General features: G+C 38.8%; 1 protein-coding gene across 2 annotated transcripts in view; it reads left to right on the top strand.

Moving 5' to 3' along the window:
• VPS8 (VPS8 subunit of CORVET complex) overlaps positions 1-14,223 on the top strand; it is a 388,855-nt gene that overhangs the window by 43,096 nt on the left and 331,536 nt on the right. For both annotated transcript variants that reach the window (XM_073633432.1, XM_073633433.1), the window contains exons 8-12: positions 59-183; positions 6,994-7,080; positions 9,490-9,557; positions 11,707-11,860; positions 13,918-13,977. In XM_073633432.1, coding sequence (XP_073489533.1) covers positions 59-183; positions 6,994-7,080; positions 9,490-9,557; positions 11,707-11,860; positions 13,918-13,977 — 494 coding nt within the window. The remainder of the gene's footprint in view (positions 1-58; positions 184-6,993; positions 7,081-9,489; positions 9,558-11,706; positions 11,861-13,917; positions 13,978-14,223) is intronic.

Genomic DNA, 14,223 nt, shown 5'->3' on the forward strand with positions numbered 1-14,223 from the left:
GTAATTGTTTTACTGATGCTAATTATCGCTGGCATTAAAGTTTGAAACTTTTCTACAGATGCAAACCAAGCCCTCCGTCTCTGTCTGGGAAGCACCGCGGTGGGCGCACAATATGGTGCTGTTTCAGCTTTAAGCATCAACAATGACTGTTCCAGACTTCTCTGTGGCTTTGCAAAAGGACAGGTAATTTTATGTTCGACCTCCTATTTTGTGTTTATCTCTTAGAATTTTACTTATGCTCAGTAAGTGGCTCTGTAGATCGAAGCAAAATGATAATGCTGGCCACATAGAGGGAGATTTACTAAAACTGGAGCACACAGAATCTGGTGCAGCTATACATAGTAACCAATCAGCTTCAAGGTTTGTCAGTTTAAATGCCAAGTTTAATTAAACAAGCTGAAGTTAGAAGCTGATTGAATAAGAACAATAGGGGACTAGAGGTAACAAACCTCGGGACTTTAAAGGTGTTGTATGTATGGTTTAGGAATATCAGTTCATCAACGGCATTGGATAAAACAAATAGATTTTATTACAAATGTTTAAAAAAACATGAGAGAAACTCAAATTAAAAAATTCAATAATTCCACTGAGACATGATGCATAAATAATACCACTTTCTCAACATGTTTCCCTCGGCGGAGCTTCTTCAGGAGTCTTAGGGTGTGGCATCTATTATGCCAAAACTGTCTCAGGTATATATGTGACTCATGGTTGAGGATCAAAAGGTACAGGTTTCATTTGTGCAACCCCATCGGCTACACCGAGAGTGAGGTGGGAGGTGATCTCCTCTCTGGTCACCCTTTAACCTCAAGCCTAATTCATCACTGGTCCCATCATTTGAAGAGCTTCAGCGTCTGATCGTTTTTGGCCTCATCCTATTGAATCTGGGGCCGCACTGTCCACATGCTTGGCTTTTTATTCCTTTCCCTATTTCTCTACATCCCATCTAGTAAAGTGAATCACTCCAGTTATCACTGTGGATGTAATTTGAGGACATTATTGATTCTATTGCATTGACCGATTGAAGAAAAAACTTCCCAAATGACAATCCTTGTCCTTCTCTGCAAATTTTGAGGGTTTCCGCTGTGAAGAGGCAGTCTTGGGGTTGCACAAATGAAACCTGTACCTTTTGATCCTCAACCACGAGTCACATATATACCTGAGACAGTTTTGGCATAATAGATGCCACACCCTAAGTCTCCTGAAGAAGCTCCGCTGAGCGAAACATGTTGAGAAAGTGGTATTATTGATGCATCATGTCTCAGTGGAGTTATTGAATTTTTTAATTCGAGTTTGTCTCATGTTTTTTTTAAACATTTGTAATAAAATTTATTTGTTTTATCCAATGCCGTGGATGAATTGATTTTCCTAAACCATACATGCAACACCTTTAAAGTCCAGAGGTTTGTTACCTCTAGTCCCCTATTGTTCCTATTTACTCTATAAATTGGAATGTGGTGTTTTCTTTTTTATTCCTTTTTTCCATCCTTTGTTAGAAGCTGATTGGTTACTATTCACAGCTGCACCAAACTTTAGCTTGTTCAATTAAACTTTGGCAATAAAACCTGGAAGCTGGTTGGTTACTATGCATAGCTGCACCAGATTCTGTGTGCACCAGTTTTAGTAAATCTCCACCATAGTGGGGTTCTTTTTTTCCAATTTTTTCAGACATTTTAGTTAGGATTGCTTCTCAATGGTAAAAATTGCATATGGTGTTTTCAGGTTTTTTTACGACAATGCCAAACAGTAATTTTAATACTCTAGTGTCACTTCGTCCTTTGCTTGCAAAATAATTATTAAAAAAAAAAAAAAAGATTTGATACCCTACACACTTTAAAACATAATCAAAAGGCAGAAATGGTAATATTTCTGAACCAAGTTCAGGTGAAACTAGAGAGAAATAAAACATACATGCGTTTCTTTTTCTTAAATATCTTAAAAATCTTTCTTGATCTACCCGACCTTGGCTTGGTATCAAGAGATCCCCAAATTTTCCACTTCTTAAGTGATTGAACAGTACTGACTGGCATATTCAAGGCTTTGGATATCTTTTTTTATATTTTTCCATCTTTGTAAAGTTTCATTACCTTGTTACTCAGGTCTTTTGACTGTTCTTTTCTACCTCCTCATAGCTCAGTGTCTAGCCTGCTTAGTGCATCCATGTAAGAGCTAACAAACTCATTGACTATTTCTACACAGACACTAATTGTGATTTAAAAAGCCACAAATGTGGGAAATTAACCTTTAATTGCCATTTTAACTTTTGTGTGCCACCTTCTGTGTCTGTACCAAGGCCAAACATTCCAGGGTATGCAAACTTTTTATCAGGGCCATTTGGGTGATTTCTGTTATCATTATGATTTAAAAAGGATCCAAAAAACAATGTGATAATAAATAGCTTCATGTGATTGCTATCCTTAAATAAAAGACAGTTTTTTGGCATGATCAGTCATATTTTCAATATTAATGCCAAAATTTCACAATTTCTGCCAGGGTATGCAAACTTTTGAGCACAGCTGTATGTAGCTGAAAGGTGGGAATGCCTTGACTGCTTATGGCTGGCACAGTACAGATGAAAGATTCCTGTCTGGTTCGCTCAGGTGGGTTCTGACTAGGATCTGAACACACCTGATCCCTAAAAACGCTATGAAATAATCGGACAAATGATCAGCTGGTTTTCCTTGATGTTTCACAGCAAGTCGGAACCGAGGATAGAAATAATGTACGAAAATTCTCGTACGACAAAGGGCTTTTATTTTGTTTTTTGTTGCTTTTGATCATGCGTAGTCCTTGTATCTGATATTTCTCGTATGAAAAACGGTACACATTAAACGAAAATCACTCATTTTGTTCCCGTATGAAAAATAATTTGGAGTATGTCCCTTCAGGAATTTTCATTCAGCAGGTCGGAATTGACTGACGAAAGTTGTTTACACACCATCAGAAAATCGTACGATTGTTCCTCAGGCGCAAAATGTTCACCCAATTTTCTTAGAATGTGTACGGGCCTTATGGTTTACTATAAACTATGCAGTGGTGGCTGGTGATGTTTTAAGATGGTGGAGCGCCAGACCCCGCCCTTCCTTTTTGACCCCTCCCACTTCTTATAAGACCCCTTAATATGGGTTAAACTGAGAGACCCCCTATTATGAGATATACTGAGAGACCCCCTATAATATAATAGGGGGGTCTCTCAGTATAACCCATAATAGGGGGTCTCTTAGTATATCCTATAATAGGGGATCACTCAGTATATATCCCATATAGGGGGTCTCTCACTCCCAGTATATCTTATGTTAAGCGGTCTCTCAGTACTAGAATATCACATAATAGGGGCAGAGGCTCTATTATGGCATGTACTGTGAGAGACACCCTAGGGGGATATACTGACTGAGAGTGAGAGAGACCCCTCATCCCCATATGGGATATATACTGAGAGAACCCCTTTTATTAAAATATGGGGTCTCTCAGTATATCCATAATGGGGGGTCTCAGTATATATCCCATAATAGGGTGTTTCTCACTCTCAGCATATCACATATTAAGGTGTCTCTCAGACTCAGTATATATCCCATAATATGGGTTAGGGGCCCTATTATGGGATATATACTGAAATGTATAGTGTGACAAAGAGAAAAAGTGAGTGATCAGCACAAAAGCCAATAAAATATAATAATATCCCAATAAAAATTTATGTGACGGTGTCAGTGTTGTGTGCATCCCCGTGCTGGTAAAAAACAGCCCTGCACAAGAGACGCATATCTGCAGCACCATGTATGATTGGGCCCTAAATAAGACCTAAGGATGCATGATTTTTCTGTCCTTTTATGATTATCATTATCAGCATGATGATCACACAATAAAGGTGTTCTGGTTCAATGCACCTACACTGTGTTTTCTCACTGCAGTGAGAGCCCCACTTTCCTCACACTTTAACAGCCTGGAGCCTGCTGTGATGCCTGTCCCTCTTTGTGTTTTAATGGCTGCTGGCGATTTGCTTGAAGGTGCCTGCCCTCTCCTCAGCACCTACTTGTTGAAGGAGGCAGGCAGTGAAGAAGCTGCCAACTGACTGTTCTGCCGACTCAAGTGCCCTGTGATATCACTCTGCTGAGCCGGCCTGGCCGGAGCCTTAATCTGATTTTCATAAAATGCGGCACTGGATGATGGTAATCCGCTGCAGCACGGACACTTAAAAAAAAAAAAAATAGTCCCTCCATGCTACAGCCTCCCGAGCCCCTCTGAAGAAACTAATGGTGCCCAGGATATGATTTTGATCACCTGGGAGCTGCAGGGGACCCAGGGACACCTTCTCTCCTCTGTTCTGGCTCAGGGAGCAATTTAGGGAGCTCAATTGGTGGGCCAGGTCGGTATTTCGGCCCACCCAATTGAACTCCATATAACTCAATTGAAAACTGTCAAGCAGCTAATAAGCGTGCAGAAACGGTTTACTCAGTGTTCCTAAATACACTTGTAAAACATTTTTCGGATGGATATCCTGGTGCCAGGCAGGTTAGGAAAAAAAAATCTAATCATAGAATTTTTTTTTCTAATCTAACTAGCAACAGCAGAGAGAGAGAGATAACAATAGGGAAGGGAACTGCAAGGGCAGGACTAGCATTTAAAGGCACAGTACACATTTTACAAGAGAAAAAATAATTATATAATTTAGTTATGGTGAGCTTTAGGGTTTAAGTAAAGGTAGGAACTTTTGACCCAAAAATTTCAACATGCTCCGATGAGTCGACGCACGCTTTCAACGTAATTCCCAAAAATGTAAATAGAGAGGTGCCTTCATATTTCACTCCATCAGCTGTTTCAAAGATACTCCTTATCCCAAAATATGCAGCCTGACAGACTACGCAGTGCCAGTAATGTCATACAAATTTCACTTTTTTTTTTCTGTGGGAAAAGCTAAGATGTCCCAATGCCCCGCATAAAGGGGTCTTGGGGGGACAGACTGGGCAGAGTTTTTGTTCATTGATTCTGCAATGGTCATTTTTTTTATTGTGAGAATAGCTGATTTTTGGCAGCACTTTTTGGAATTTTGAAAAAAAAAATGTTGATCCACCACCAGTACTGCATCCTGTAATGACTTAGGGGCCAACAGGAAGACCCACAATACATGGTGTGGGACCAGACAATCCCAGAAGTGTCTGATTCTACATAATCTTCAAGCGGCAATTTAACTTCTACGGTATATGGCCGAGATTGGTGATGAGAGAGGGGAGTATTACATTTTTTTTGTTTGCAGGGGCTATATTTTTAGGTAATGTGATGGAGTAGTTTTCCCAAGCATATACATTGAGTGACCTTTCATGCATTTGTCAGACTTTTGGTCCTGTGAAGACACACCCCTCCCATTAAGCAACACCCCCTTAAGGTGTCGGACTATTGCCTCACAGTGATGCATATGGAGAAAATGAAAATTGTCCTTCCTTCTTAAAGGAGAAAGCAGTAACAGTTCAAAAAAATGTATGTCCATATTTGCCCTAAAATAACATTTGGAGAATAGAGTGTTCTGCAAAATGGACCTCCTTATTTGCTAACTTACTCCTTTTAGACAGGCTGGTTGCTAGGGGGAGTTCTGCAACATACTTGTAGAGTAATATTGGTGGGCACGTAATGTGAATGACAGGCTTCTGAATAGACCGAGTGCTTAGAATTAATTTCTTGCAAATAAATTCTGAAATATAATAACATATTATTTTTTAAATGAAACTTTGAATCTATCTTTTTTTAATTTTAATTTTTTTATTTTTTGCTCATTCCAGCTTGGAGTATAAAAATGTTCAGCTCTGTGGAAATGGTAGACTTTGAGTCAGAAAGTAGGGCCTGTTCACACCACAAGCAGTCCAGTGTGTTTTTATTTTTCTGGATAAAAAATGCATGGATAGTAGGTTATATGGTTTCCAGTGGCATAGTTCATACCAGTGCGGTCAGTTCTAGTGCGTTCCAGTTCCAGAAAAAAAGTAGAACCTGCTTAAATTTTTTTCTGCACTGAACTGTACTGGTACATGGTAAATGCATCAAAAATGCACCAGAACACACCAAAAAACACACATGTGCTTACTTAGGTTTCTTTCACATATATGTGAATTGGATGCGTTTTGAACCACATCCAACTTGTATGACATGCAAACCAAACCAGTTTTCTATGGAGCCAGTTCACGTGTTTGCCGTGCAGTGGCAGGGCAAATTCAGTGTGAATTTAAAAAGAGTCCTGTGCATTTTTTGAGCACTGCGGTGCGGTTCAGATGCGAATTCCAGGCTCATTGCATTCTATGGGAATGCATCTGAATCGCACATGTCATCTGTTTTGAAGTACACCAATTGAGAATAAAAAGAGCGTGGAGGTCCCCCTCGATCCATACCAGGTTCTTTGGGTCTGGTATGGATTTTAAGGGGAACCCCATGCCAAAATAAAACAAAAATGGCGTGGGTCCCCCCCAAAACCCCCAAAGACCCTTAGGTCTGGTATGAATTTTGAGGAGAGCCCAATGCCTAAATTTAAAAAAAATAGCCCAACCCCCCCACCTCAAAATCCATACCAGACCCTTATCCGGGCATGCAGCCTGGCAGGCCAGGAGGGGGGGGGGGGGACGAGCGAGCAATGGAACTGTTGTTCAATCTAAAAAGTTGCAGAAAAGTGAGCAATTTAAATATCACTATCACGTACTATATGTAATGCTGATTTATTTGAAATTGTAACGTTTAGATTACCTTGATGTTTTATTGCACTGTTCCAGCAGTGCGTTTTTGCATCCTGGAATTCTTATTTGAAATACGATGTGACAATTTAGTTTAACTGAACAAACAAATATAAATTATCTGCAGTGTACCAACATGAACAATAGCCAGAATAGCATTCTAGGCAATGTCAATATTTGAAGTTTTGTAGTTTACACTATGATATAGAAATGCAGCTTGAAGTAGGGGTATTTGTGTTAGAGGTTTGTTCACATAATTCATCTTGTAAATGTCCTGTTCTGTCAGATTACAATGTGGGATCTGGCTAGTGGGAAGCTCCTGCGATCTATAACTGATGCCCACCCACCTGGGACAGCCATTCTGCATATTAAGGTATCTGTATTATTGTTCTTTGCACACTATAGGCTGCACTGTGATTGATAGTTCTGCTGTGTGAGAATCTCTCCTTGTTGTATTTTTGATTTTTATCCAGTAACTAACACATTGTTGGTTATCAATCAATGTATGTAGTGAAATTAGGTCAAAATCACTGATAATTAGATCGAATAAAATAAATCTGCCTTAAAGGTGAGTCACTCAATCCGCTCAGGTGATCCAGTTCTCTGAGCTCTTCTAAGCTAAGAAAAAAAAAACTATAGAAGCAGTAATCACTGTTAAATAAATTAATTAAAAATGATAGAATGTGGACCAAACTGTGTGACTCCCTAATCCCCTTATTGCACTGATTCTTACTGAAATTCACTCATTATGATGGTAGCACAAAATACTACAGACTTTAAAACTTGAAAAAGATTTTCCCCTTTTGGGTAGAATAAGGGGTGGTTATAACCCCTGAGAGATTTTTCTTTTGCCATCTTTGTCTCATCGGAACTTTTCCCTGTACTACTTTTCTGGGGACAACCCAAAATGTCAGATTTTCTTTCACTTTCAATGATAATTGTAAACAACAAATGGGGAATCTCCCTTATGAGAGCACAGACAGCAGAAAAAAACGTAACAGGTGTTCTAATCCACCTCAAAGTTGTCCAAAAAAAATAAAAAATACAATTTAATGCAGTAGGAATCAGAGGGCCCTGCTCATTAGAGCTTACAATTTAGGAGGAAGGCTCAAAAGATACAAAAGGTAACAACTGTGGGCAGTGAGCTGATGGAGAAAATAAAAGTGCAGTTGTTAGGTGAGGGCAGATAGGCTTCTCTGAAGAGAAGGGTTTTCAGGGATGGTCTAAAAGCAAACCGAGTAGAAGGTCTTGGGAGGAATGAATGAATAAATTAAATTTGTTGGGTGAGCAGAAGCCAGTGGAGGGATTGACAGAGAGGAGTAGCAGACACTGAACAGTTGGTAAGGTGGATGAGCCTGGCAGCAGCATTCATGATGGACTGATGGGGGGGATCCTATGTAAAGGTAATCCCGTGGGGGGGAGTTGCAGGAGTCAAAGTGAGAGATGACCAGGGAGTGAACTTTAGTTATACTTTAAGGTTGTTTTTATCACATTCTTTATTTACACACACTTTAGGCCCCTTGCACACTAGGCGTTTAGCCAGTGTGTGTCTAATTCCAGAGTTTTAGTGTGCTTGGGAGCCACAGGTGCTGTGGCATTTAGCCCTACTGCCTGTAGCTTGTCAAAGTCTATGCCAGGGACTTATGCCCAGAATGCAGTGTACCTGCATTCTAGGTGTATGGCACTAAATACGAGCACCACTGGGTACAGTGTTTGGCCCCATCCAGTCACAGCGTATTTTAGCCTGCCATAGTCTTTCACAGCAGCAGGCAGCAGGGGTAAAGACTGCACCTCTTTTTCCCGGGTGCACTTAAACTCTGGGAAATCCCTAGTGTGCAAGGGGCCTTACTTATGTTGGGGGGTAAGTTGCACATAGCACTCCCCCTTTCTTGTACGAACTTTTAATGTCTATTTGCACCAAGCTGATGTTTTGAAGCCACATTTTTTTTTTTACCCTACTGGAAGCACCTTGTTGGTACTGAAGGGAATATAAGAGAGTATAAGAATGGTAATGGGGCTCCATTCTCATAGTTTTCCAGTAGTGGGGAATAGCAACCTGTATGCCTGCATGCAATGATATTCAATTCAATCTTTTGGGATCAGTTGCTGTTTATGTTTTGATAATTATGTTTTAAAACCTGAAAAAGGTAAAAAATAAGGGTTAGCAAATAACCATAGATTGAAAAATAATCGTATTATTGACTGATCAAAGTGAATGTTGAACTTGACACATTTGTTGGTTTATTTGTGCTTTTAATTCTTATAATGTAAGCAATCATTTATGTGAGATCATCTATAAAGCATTTTCTAAACTAAATCTAAAATAAAATGCTGCATTTTACTTGTAGCATTTATGGATACATTAGTGCACACGTTGCTTTTCTTTGCTGCTTTATATAAGCTAGATGGGAATAATCAACCAAGCTGTGTTTTTTATATATTTTATTTTTTTGTTAAAGGTACTTATAAAGCACCGTCAATTTACACAGCGCTTTACATATATATTGTACATTTACATCAGTCTGTGCCCTCAAGGAGCTTACTAAAGTCCCTAACTCACATTCATACATACACATACTAGGCCCAATTTAGACAGGATCCAATTAACCTACCAGCATGCCTTTGGAGTGAGGGGGGAAACCAGAGTACCCTTGGGAAACCCACTCAGGGAGAACATGCAAACTCCAGGCAGGTAGTGCCGTGTTTGGGATTCAAACCTATGACCTTAGTGCTGCTGGGCAGAAGAGCTAACCACTTAGCCACTCCTGTGTTTTTTGCTCAGTTTACAGATGACCCAACGCTAGCGATCTGCAATGACAGTGGAGGATCTGTATTTGAACTGACTTTCAAGTAAGTTTTTTTTATTAGTCCTTTGGCCCCTTTTGTTTCTTTTTGTGTATGTTATGTTATTGTATTTTTTCACCTTCTAAAGGTCCATCGAAGATTTTGGCAATACAATCAGTAACCATTTGTTTGCTATGGTATGCTGTTATACTATGCTATCCTGTTAAAGGTGTGATGTTTGTAACGCAGTCAAACGTTAATAGCAGTTGGTTGACTTGGGCATAGGTTTGTGGTATCTGGCAGCACTAACAGGCATTTTGATTTGTCCCAATTTGGCTCCCTGTCTGTGACCTAATCTGATATTTTCTCTGGTACTGGTTGTGATTCACCATGATAAATTTTAAAACTGTGGGATAAATTAGTCATGCTGCCACTAGATGGTGCTGTAGGGACAGACTTGGTCTAACAACTTTTACAAATATTGCTGTCAAATATCCATATAGTTATTATCAAAAAAAAATATTGTAGAACTTATTGGAATCTTCCTCAACTACGTTGTGTTATACAGGGTAAAATTTGAGAATACAATTTACAGGTGTTCTATATTGCTTATAAGATATTTAGCAAAAACCCTCTCTACCAATTCTTTGATAATTTAAGAACTGAAATCTGGAATCTGTGCCCTAAAAGGAAGGCATAGGGCAAAGAGTTGGTCCTCTCTCACCAGTATTGCCTGTGGTCCCATTGTAGATGATCTTTTCCCCATTACTGACTTACCATGCCTTGTTCTGCACTGTTTCTCTTGGTGGGGTGGCCATCTTGGTAGAGGCTTGGTTTTCGCTAATGTCAGAGACTCCATGTACTTTTAGCATTACCATCTTACCTCTTATCAATCACCTGATTGAGAGACTAGTGTAAATTTTGTTTTTGCTATTCTCTTATTAGGATGCAGGTAGTTACCTGCTCAAGCTACATGTTACATTAGCAAGTGGCGAAGAGAAGATTTGGGGAAGATCTCTCTACAAACAGAATAGGGTGACAAGGAATTAGAAATTCTTTACCAGAATTTTTTTGGAAATATTGATATATACATATTCAACATTACATCAGTACAAATGTATAAGTGGGTGCATTATGTTACACGAACATTAGTAATAAAACAGTTGACAAAATGGTGTGTGTTTACTTAGAGAAGGATCCCTAAGCAAATTTGTAAGCCAACAAAAATGAAGGACATTGAACAATAAACATCTTTTCATAAAATAAGTTTCAGATTAAGTGGGTTTTGTCTGAGTCTTCAGGTACAAACCCCCAATTGTTATAAGCTGTAGGTTAGAGGCCTGCAATTGTGTATAGCAGTGAATTAAAGTCGATATCGTATAACCTGGTAGAGCCGGGTGGATCTGTATTGCATCTTCTCTATGATAAGGTATGAGGTATAGGGGGCAAGGACAAAATAAGAGTTTGGACATGAAAAAAGGAGCAAGGAAGAAGATGAAGGGAGAGTGTTTAGGGAGGGGACAAGGAAGGGGAGTGTAAGTAGCTAATTGTAATCCAAATATGTGAGGAATAAGGCCATTGGGCTGAGACATATGATAGAAAGAAAGGAAGAATGAAAAGAGGCTCTCTGTCTCTCATGTATACTGGAAGGGAAGGAGACCAGTCAGTTTGGATCTGATCAGATAAAGGGGGGGGGGGGGGGGGGGTCATGGGGTCATGGTTACAAAGAGTCAGAGTAGTGGAACCAGCATGCCCAGGTATGGGTGCATTTGGTGGGGCTATCTCTGGCTATATTGGTGGGGTTATATCTGGCTATATTGATCAGCTCCTCCATTTCTGCTGTGGAGTTAGAAATGATGTTCTTCTGCCAGATTTGGAAAATTAAAGCTGCCTACAGACAGGAAAAAGATATTAAATTACAAAATTATTTATCAATTATGTTAGAAGTTTTATCGTGTTTTAATGAAACTTGAGTTTTCCTATAAAAATGGCGGCTTTTTGCCTGCCATTCAAAAGAAATATATTTAAACATAAATAACATACAGCCTCTCTAAAATAGATATATATATATATATATATATATATATATATATATATATATATATATATATATGTATATATATATATATAAAATGTTATTTATATATATCTGGCCTTAATTGGCTTTTCACAGTTGTGTACTTAAAAGAAAATCACCACTTGTTTTGTGTTACAGGCGAGTAATGGGTGTGAGAAGCTGTGAATCCAGATGTCTGTTCAGTGGATCCAAGGGAGAAGTTTGCTGTATTGAGCCTTTGCATACAAAAGCTGAACTGAGAGATCACTCTATTACCCAGTACTCTCTATTGGCCATGGCATCCTTGACTAAGGTATAAGAACACTAATATATACAAATACAGTTAAATGGAGCACAACAGCGTTGTAATGTCTTGGGCCTCATTATTAAGTATCTGCTTGGGAAGTGCTGCTTTGGTGACTTTACTGGAGCACAAAGTTCCAATGTACGGGATAAATGAATATATATCCATTTCCTATAGTGCCTTGAACTCCAGGTATGTGCTAATTTGGTCATTTCCCTATCATTACCTAGGAGAATGTAAAATGGCTCTAGATGTAATTATCTTAGTTCGTTTCAAAAGAACAAACACAGAATGTGCTTTCTTCTGAACAAAGACTAGGTAGAATTACTAACTGGGGCTTTCATCTTGATCCAGTGGCTTCACTTACTGCCATGGAATAAGTATACGGATTAAAAGCCCAGACTTCACTCTGACTTTCCAGATTCACATGCTTGTTACAGGTTAATATCTCAAAGTATCACAGACAGCCAGACAATTAGTGTTTTCAGTGAAAGATCAGCAAATGTGCTCTCTGAATGTCTCTTACTACATGCTCCCTCTAATTAATTTAGGTATATCATGCTCTCTATTGGAAAAAGAGCAATCCTGGGTCTCTGTGCTTTTTAATGAGCTCAGTCCTGGCAGTCCTTTTTCTTTGTTCCAGTGAGAGCTGTTAAGGAAGAGATTTTTCTGCACTTTAAGCATTTTTCCTCTCACTTTTTGTTGTGTTCCCAGGGCAGTAAGTGAATAGAAATCTCTGAATTTGGGACCCAGACAGCAAAGAAATAAAAGGCTGAGTTGGGTTCTAAATATTTCCTACGCTATATGAAACTAAATTAAAACGTTTTGGTTAGAGTTATACCTTGACCCTTCTAAACTGAAAATCCAACACTAACCTTTAAGTATATGGAAACAATCACCAAGAACCCATTCCGTTTAAAATAGAAATGAAAGGCAAAATATTTTATTATAAATATGAAAAAACTATAAATAATTTTTTTCCCTTTTTTACAAGTGATCATATTCCCTCTGTTCTCAGCTGCATAAGAGCTGGGGGAGGAGAAGCAGTAGTACACTGATCTTCCCTGTGCATGGCTGTGCGGGGGGTATCTGGACAAGTCTGATCATTGGAGGAGAGCAGGCTGAGTTCTCAGCATAACAAGAGAGCTGACCACACTGTGCTCATGCTTATATTTACATGATAAGTTTTGCACTACAACCACTTACCCCTGAAGAAAAAACTCTAATCCTTTAAAATGTGTTTGGTTTAATACTGTCTGCATGGTCCACATGGACAGTGATATTGTGGTTATTTTTTGTACACTTACCAATTAGATTTAATGAATTGTAAACCGTATCGTCAGTTTTATTTGATCTGTCGTATATGTCCCAATAAAGTTGTATGATTTTTTTAACATATCTTGGAGTTCATGCCCTTTAAAATCCCACTATGAGGGTCCAGTCCAGTAGTCTATTTCATTAGGGATGTGGGCATTTCCTACTATCCCTGTAACGGCAATTAATATAAAAATCATTCCTAGCATGGTCAGTTTTTAATAGAAAAGCAGAGGGACTGGCAGGAACACCAGGGATTTCGCACAAAGGAAACCATATAAAGAGAATAGGATACTTTTTCATACAACTACATGGTACAGCAGGCACATATCAGGGAAATTAATGTTGGGTTTACATATTCTTTATTCTACAACAGCATATTTTATCAGGCCACAAACATATCAGTGCTCAATTAATGTGAGTTCCTTCATTTAAAGTATATTGGTTGCACACCATTTTTGTTTTAGTGGTTTAAAGATGGATCAGACTAAAATTTTGCTTGCCTGATATAGCTGTATTACTTTGCTTCTTTAATCTGCCTTGGTGAATGTGCTTTCTATTTGAATCTTACAAATACAGTAATATCGACAGTACTGCTTATTGATATTTTTTAAATGTTGTACCTAAAGTAAAACTGGGAAATCTTTAGATGCAAGCTTGCTAAAGATTCACACAAAATGACTTTATTTAGTAAATTGCATTGACCATGCAGATGAATACATTGTTAATGCTTCTTCTTGTTCCTCCTACAGATACTGGTAATTGGCTTGAAGCCATCTCTGAAAGTTTGGATGACTTTTCCTTATGGACGAGTAAGTGGTCTTCCCTGACCCCAAAAAGCTATTGAGTAATTCGGAAGAAAGAAATAGTTGAGGAGCGTTGAGATTTATATGCTTAGTCAAACAATCATATTTGCTGCATACATCGATTTTTCTTTCCAAGCTCACTGGCTTGGGGAGGCAGCTCCCAATGCAAATAGACTTCCCTCAATGGGTACCAGTAAATGACTCAAATTTAAACCTACACAAATGGGCACCAAACGTGAAGGGGGAAAGTTG

This window comes from Aquarana catesbeiana, linkage group LG06, assembly GCF_042186555.1.
Source record: "Aquarana catesbeiana isolate 2022-GZ linkage group LG06, ASM4218655v1, whole genome shotgun sequence".
Taxonomy (NCBI): Eukaryota; Metazoa; Chordata; class Amphibia; order Anura; family Ranidae; genus Aquarana; species Aquarana catesbeiana.